General features: G+C 34.8%; 1 protein-coding gene across 1 annotated transcript in view; it reads left to right on the top strand.

The window, feature by feature from the left end:
• Window positions 1-7,703, top strand: part of LOC128208743 (HHIP-like protein 1) — a gene marked incomplete at its 3' end in the record, with an annotated part of 37,794 nt that extends 30,091 nt beyond the window's left edge. The window contains exons 4-8 of the mRNA XM_052912289.1: window positions 1,664-1,801; window positions 2,012-2,150; window positions 3,296-3,438; window positions 5,041-5,122; window positions 7,649-7,703. Coding sequence (XP_052768249.1) covers window positions 1,664-1,801; window positions 2,012-2,150; window positions 3,296-3,438; window positions 5,041-5,122; window positions 7,649-7,703 — 557 coding nt within the window. The remainder of the gene's footprint in view (window positions 1-1,663; window positions 1,802-2,011; window positions 2,151-3,295; window positions 3,439-5,040; window positions 5,123-7,648) is intronic.
• Window positions 7,704-8,238: the final 535 nt, after the last annotated feature.

Consider the following 8,238-nt stretch of genomic DNA (forward strand, 5'->3'; position numbering starts at 1 on the left):
ATGATAAACATGTAAGTACCTGCTCTATTTGTGTAAATGATATTTTATTTATATATTTCATGCTATGCAACTAGATCAAATTATTATGATTTATGAAGTTATGTGTATTTTGAGCTGGTGACCTAAAATAAGGTGTTTACTTAAAAACAGTTGTGTTAACTTAAGCAGAGCTGTACAAAGTTATCTGAAATAAATCTTATTTCAAACAGAAGAGTTCATCAAAGCTTAGCATGCATGATCTTACAATCAATTTAGATGTCAATAGAATCTAAGAAGTAAATAGTTCTACCCTTGTTCCAGAAATTAATCAGATATTTCACAGCTTCAAGCACCTCTTTTATGATGAAATGGTGATAAAACTTGATGAGGCACTAATTTCTAGAGATATGAAACCGTAATTGATGAACTTTCTATTCATGTTTTTCTTTGATAAGGTCAAAACGGGTATTTAGCATTTGACCTATATAGTTTACTGAGGGCCTTTTTATCAAGATTACGAGGGGTGATTTTGTTCTCTATCGATATGGTACATTGTAGATGCGGAACCGGTATTGAAGAAGATTGGCAATATCAGTACAGCTTCAGTATACATGTAGATGGTGTCTCTTAGGTACAAAATTTCTCCTAGGATTATTGATAAAACAGCCTCAACCCTTCTCCCCCACCCCCAACCACACATGAATCTTGAGATCTGAAGAATTGTGTAAGCTCTTTTAAGTATCTTTACTATAATGACTCTATTTTAATTAACAAGCAAATACAACATGGGTTATTATTTTTTTACCAAAAACTGTCTAGGTTAATCATAAAATATTTGTCATGGCATGTGGGCCTTTTTATACCCCCACAAACAAACTTTGAGGGGGTATATAGGAGTGAGCTTGTCGGTCGGTCTGTCGGTTGGTCTGTCGGTTTTCATGGTTTCCGGACGATAACTCATGAAAGGCTAGACAGATTTCAACAATTTTTGGTACAGAGGTGTAACATCAGAAGATAAAGGTCAAGTTCTATATTGGGGCTGGTGGGGCCAAGGTCAAGGTCACTGTTACTAAAAATAGAAAAACGGTTTCTGGACGATTACTCATGAAATGCTAGTTTTTCTTGTCAGTAGTGTAACTTCTAAATTACTCAACAGATTTAAACAAAACAATACATGCATGATAAAAGAAGATGCAGTGTGCAGTAACCTTGGAATTATGGCCTCTTTTCAAAGGAATGGTTTGCCTTTCCTGTGTCCAGGCAGCATTTGGGGGTATTCGTCACTCCTGTGACAGCTCTAGTTGTTGTTGTAGTTGTTGTAGTTTAGTTTCATCTTGATATATTTTACAAGTATTGTGAAGAAAGTATATCAACTTATGCTCTTAGTAACTCTTGTCGGTATGATGTTGCGCAAGAGTGTGGTCTTGTGATATTGTGAAAATCAGAGAACCAGGAGAAAACCCATTTGTCAGGCTTGGTGACCACCAAGCAAACTTATTTGCGCCCAGGCCAGAAATGAAATTCAGGTTGCTTTTGTGAAAAGCGAGTGCGCCAACCACAGGCTAACCAGACCTTGTTGTAATATTGTTGAGTTATTTCCCTTGGCAACAGGACAGAAATAAGTCACTGTGCTTATATTTATTATGCCAGTTATATGGGAATAAAAGAAACTATTTTTTTGCAGAATTTGGAAAAGGTCGCATTGTTTGCGGAGATGTTGGGCAGAGTGCCAGAGAAGAAATTGATTTGATAGAGAAGGGAGCTAACTATGGGTGGAAGAAAATGGAGGGTACAACCCCTTACTGCTCTGCATGTAAATATGGTAGGTGGTGCTTGTTACATTATTCTAAACCTAAATAAGTTAATATTTCTGAAATAATTGCAGTTATTGGAGAGCTTATTTAAGATTGAATAAGAGATAGGAAGTGTACTGGAAATTAATATTTGAAACAATATATATTGAAACAAGAACATGGTGTTAAATTATACATGTGTTTTATTAATATCAGTTATTTCTTTTGCTACATTTCAGCATCAGGAGGAAATGTGACAGCCCCCATCTGGGATTATCCACATTCCTTTGGAAAGTCTGTGACCGGGGGCCATTTTTATCGCGGTTGCCAAAGCCCAAATCTCCAGGGCTACTACATATATGGGGATTTTATGAGTGGGTATGTGGTTTTAAGTGTTTTTAGTTGATTGAATCTATATTGAAAATTTAATGTATAATGCGAAAAGAAACGTTTGATGTTGGTTTAAAAAAATAACTTTATTGATGTTTGGACCAAAAGGTCTTTTTCAAATTCTTTTTCAAGAAATTATTGAAAATTACTTTTTGGCCGAACTAAAGGGTTTGTACAGATTTATTTGATGAGTAAGGAATAACAGTGATAAAATACGAGAAAATATAAATATTTCCAAAATTTCTGTTTTGTACAAAAGTGATTGCATAGTCTGTTATTTTCATTACAAACAGGCAGTCAGTGCATTTGATACTGGTTAATGTTTTTAACAGATACAGACTGGTTTTTCAATCATCAATTTCTTTGACACTAATTAATTCATTAAACCTCTTCTGCCTTTTCAATCATCTGTTGTTTTTACGGACAGGAAACCTACAGAGGAACTTAATTATATGCCTGCATAATCGTGCAGAAATTGTCTGTGTCATAGGTGTGGCACATTTGTATAAAAAACACAGCATTAATGGACTCGTTCACGTTTGTTATAGTCAGACAGCTTAAAAAATTAAAAACTCATTTATTTATTAGCTATCCTGGCCCACTTTTGACCATGAGTACAATTTTGCAAACACATTAATGTTGTGCTTAGATGACCTTGACTGTGACCTTTTGACCTACTTTCTTATTTTTTTAAGCTATAGCAATGGAATTTGGACCTTGTCTACAGTTTTGATAATAAATATCAATGTTGTCCTCTGATGACCTTCACTGTGACCTTTTTACCTGCTTTCTTATTTTTGAAGCTGTAGCAATGAAATTTACACCTTCTCTACAGATTTGATAGTAAATATCAATGTTGTCCCCTGATGACCTAAACTGTGTCCTGTTAAGCTAAATTTGGATCATGTGTACAATTTTGAAAACAAATATCAATGTTGTCCTCAGGTGACCTTTACTGTGACCATTTGACCTACTGCAAGAAAATATGGGATACAAATGTATGGAAATTAAGAAGAAAAAAGTCCAAATAATAAATGCTTATGAATGAATTTGATGTAAAATATCAAGCACAAGAAGTGCTTAACAACTTCTTTTATATTAATAAGTTGACACTGAGACCATGAATTTTTCAGGCGTCTTTTCCGTCTTCTCCACCATGCCAACAATGACACGTGGACAAACAAGGAACTGAAGATGTGTGCTTCGAATGTCTGTGTACCCCCTCTCGTCAACGACTACGCCACCAGCATCATATCATTTGGCGAGGATGAGGAGGGTGGGTATAAAATGTTATTTGGATCCTAAAGAACTTAAATTGGGTGTTTCTGATATCTGTAACCACTGCTAATGACGAACTTTTATACCAGCATCATATCAGCAAGGATGAGGATGGTAGGTCTATAAAATTAGTATATAAGGATTATATGTATACTTTGTTTGGAAGTTTGGAAGATAGGCATAATTATATAAATCTGACCAAAGGGCATGAGTGGGGGATCCAGAAACGAGCCTGAAAGGAAACTGGGAAAGATGTTTTGAAGGGAGAGAATCAGAAAAATGGCTACTCTTTCAGTGTGCTTTAAACTTGAATTGTCAGAGGTGTAACACAATTTACAATAGAATTACGGAACAGATTTATCTAAATTTTGTCATAAATGATCTTTAGTATATAAGTCTTCATTTCTTAATATATTAACTTCCATTTTAGTCTTGAAATGTGCATGTCCAAAAAAATGTTTTTGCCATCTGCTACAAAATTTGAAGTTGCTTCATGGTGAATGGCAGGCACTTAATTGGCTGAGAGCTATTTACAGGGTTGTTGTTGTATAAATTGTAATAACAACACCTGTGATAACATAGTTACACATACTATCTAAGTGTTTTTACATCAAATGTTTAAACGCCTCCCTCTATTTAAGATATGGCCTTAAAAACACTTCTAGTTTGGGTTGCCTGACCTGAGGCTGCCTACGAAATAACGATCCACCCTGCGGTTTTAAAGTCTGTCAGTTTTTTTGTCTTTTTTTTGTGTATTTTAATATCTACAGGTAGTTTAAAAAGCTTGATACTGCATACTTCATTTACGCCCTTCCCCAATGATGACAATAAAGTTCTAGCATAAAGCCTAACAAAAAAAACAAAAATGAAAAAAATATTCTTCCTACCAAACCTGTTTTTGGACAAGATGTAACCTTAACCAAACATATTATTTTTGCTTAGGCTTAAATTCTTTCCACCTAGTATTTCACTGAAACAATCTCAATCTTAATCTAAAAGTTTTTAATTCAGTGGAAGTACATGTGTATATGCTACCATATCTTCAGTTTTCTGCATTTTGACTAAGATGTTTTACTACGTTCTGTAGGTACTTATATTTTTGATGATTTAGGCTCCTTTGATTGTATTCATCAAATTTGCATTGTGGTAAAGTTCATGTTGTATTAAACCTATCAAAAAAAAGTTGTTTAAAGTGACACTCATATTTAAAATCAACAAATACACATGTATAACAAACATTAATTTTGAGTGATAAGGCCTTTTTAACTACTTACTAAATAATGCATTTATGGAAAATATTAATTACTGATAACAAGATTGTAACAGTGTATTTAATACTGTAAATGCACACTCAAGTATTAAATGACTGGTGGGTCCTAAATGATTTACAGTGATCATCTATCATCGCATAAGGTAGAAATACTGTGTTTTCTGCACCTTTCTTTCCAATTAGACAAAGTATCCTTCATTAGAACCATTGTTTTCGATATTAATTAATTCCTTTTCGGTAAATTAAAACAACTGTATTAATTGTGGTACATGTACATCTTATTTGGGAGTATGAGTGCATCTTTAATATAATTTTTTTTTACCATTTCAGGGGAGGTGTACATGCTGTCAACCGACTATGCCTCCACAACTGTTCGTGCCGGAACTGTTTACAAGATTGTCGACCCCATCAGGTAAGCTTATTGCAGTGGTAAAGTTGTTTTTCGTGTCTTCATTGTTGATAGAATGCTGTACTTCTTATCTTTTATTAACCAGGTTTTCACATAGTGAAACCTGATTATTAGAATGACGAACGTTAATGTTCGGCCGGGCGGGCGGCATCAAACTCACCTATGAAACTGAATAACTTTAGTAAGGGTTGACATATCTTGACCAAACTTGGTCTATAGAAAGAGTTTTGGGGTACCTTTCATGCGATTGTGTTTGGGGTCCCTAGGGTCAAGGTCAAGGTCACTGTAACTAAAAATAGAAAAATAGTTGAAACTGAATAACTTTAGTTAGGGATGACATATATTGACTGAACTTGGTCTATAGGAAGAGTTTATAATGACCTTTCATGGGATTGCGTTTGGGGTCCCTAGGGTCAAGGTCAAGGTCACTGTTACTAAAAATTGAAAAAACGGTTGAAACTGAATAACTTTAGTGAGGGATGACATATCTTGACTTAACTTGGTCTATAGGAAGAGTTTATGGAGACCTTTTATGGGATTGTGTTTGGGGTCCCTAGGTTCAAGGTCATGGTCACTGTTACTAAAAATAGAAAAACGTTTGAAATTGAATTACTTTAGTTAGGGTAGACATATCTTGACTAAACTTGGTCTATAGGAAGAGTTTATGGATACCTTTCATGGGATTGCATTAAGGGTCCCTAGGGTCAAGGTCAAGGTCACTGTTACTAAAAATAGAAAAACTAAATAACTTTTGTTAGGGTTGACATAACTTGACTAAACTTGGTCTATAGGAAGAGTTTATGGATACCTTTCATGGGATTGCGTTTGGGGTCCCTAGGGTCAAGGTCACTGTTACTAAAATTAGGAAAACAGTTGAATCTGAATATCTTTAGTCAGGGTCCACATATTTTGACCAAATCGGGTATAAAGGAAGAGTTTATGGATACCTTTAATGGGATCGCGTTTGGTGTCCCTAGATTCAAGGTCAAGGTCACTGTTACTAAAATAGAATAATGGTTGAAACTGAATAACTTAAGTTAGGGTTGACATATCCTGACCCAACTTGGTATAAAGGAAGAGTTTATGGATACCTTTCAATGGATTACATTTGGGGTCCCTAGGGTCAAGGTCACTGTTACTAAAAATAGAAAAACAGACACAGCCTGAAGTTCTTCTGTTAATCATTAAAAACCTGGTTTCGTCGCATTGCGGCGTTTCTTGTTTTTGTAAATTTCTAAAGGCATTTTGGACTGTAGTACTCATGCACATGAAATATTTCACTATTCATTTGCACAGTCATCAGAAACCTGATTTTTAGCTCGACTTTTCGAATATGGAGAGCTATACTACTCACCCTGGTGTCGGCATTGGCGTCACATCTTGGTTAAGGTTTTGCATGTAAGTCATTATCTCATTAAATAGATCATTTATTGCATTGAAACTTTGGATATGTATTCCCAACTATCTAACCTACTAAATTAATGAAGATAACAATTATTTGAATATAATGCAAAAAATGGGCCTTTATTATTTGACTTAGAAATTCTGGTTAAGGTTTTGCATGTAAGCACACATAGGTTAATATCTCAGCAACTACTTAATGTATTGCATTGAGACTTAATACAATGGTACTCAACCATCTAATCTACTTAAATAACCAAGTTAGAAAACTCTAGTCTGCATTAAATTCAAATAATGGTCCTTTTTTATTCGACAAAGAAATTCTGGTTAAGGTTTTTCATGTAACCACTTTTAAGTCAATACCTCAGCGAATACATCATGTATTACATTGAAACTTTGTACACAGGCTCCCAACCATTCAACCTTCTTAAATAATGAAGTAAGATAACTCTATCTTCTATATTTTATAATGTTTGCCCCTTTATTATGCGAATTATAAATTCTGGTTAAGGTTTTGCATGTTAGCACACATAGGTTAATATCTCAGCAACTACTTGATGTATTGCATTGAGACTTTATACAATGGTACTCAACCATCCAACCTACTTGAACAACTAAGTTAGATAACTGTATTTTGCAAATAATGGCCTTTTATTATTGGAATATTATAATATAACCTATAATTCTTTAATGTATTGCATGCTATTTCCATCAAATCTGTATCATCATTAAAGGCTGAATGTTTTTGAATTTTACACAAATCTTTGCAGGCATCATTCTAATCTAATTTTACATTGATCCATGCATGTTTTCGCCAAAACTTTTCGATCCTTACACTGAAAAGCTGCGGAATAGTCGAGCATGCTGTCTCTATGACAGCTCTTGTTTCAGTTCTCAGTTATCACAATTAGAATATTGGATGAACAAGTCTGATTCCTTATACTTTTGCTTGCCATCAACAAATGTAAACAATCTTCTACATAAAATTAATTATCTGAGCATGTCGTTAAAGCAGTTCACCAGGCTTGTGCTTATTTTGGCCACTGTGTCCAGTATTTGAAGATGTAAGTGTTTTTATGGTATCTTATTTTTCAAACTGTTTGACTCTCTATTTTTCAACCACATAAGACGTGGAAACCCACAGGACTGCAAAGGATATGATGTCCAGACTCCACCAACAATAACTACTACGCCTCAAGAAAACACGCCTCAAAAAACCACAGCCACGGTCAGCCATGCTCCATCCACTATCCCCCCTGTGGCTGGTATGTTGTCTTCATGCCTGTTTGCATGGGTACTGGCTTGTACAGTAGGGCACTGGCTTTGACAGGAAGTTGCTCTGGTGCATCATGGGATATGAGCTAAAAAGGTTATTGTCAACTATGTTTATGTTTTAAGGTAAGGAAGGTACTGTGAATGAATTAAACTGCTTAAAAAAATTAATATGATATCTGTTCAATAAAAGAACCTGAGTCCTCTTCTTTTGAACTACTGCTATTATTTTTTCTAAGGTGCAATTTATTTACAATATGTGATACACTTGTCAATTTTTTTCAAAACATAGAAGTACAATTCCTAAATGAATGGATTTTTACAGACATTGCTCAGATTTGGCAGAGTTTTACATGTGGCAAAGCCCTTAACCTGTCTTGCCCAGGGACTTTCACAAGAATACAATGAAAAATACATGGACAAGCCCAGTAGTGGAATATTAAAAG

This window comes from Mya arenaria, chromosome 11 (genome assembly GCF_026914265.1).
Source record: "Mya arenaria isolate MELC-2E11 chromosome 11, ASM2691426v1".
NCBI lineage: Eukaryota > Metazoa > Mollusca > Bivalvia > Myida > Myidae > Mya > Mya arenaria.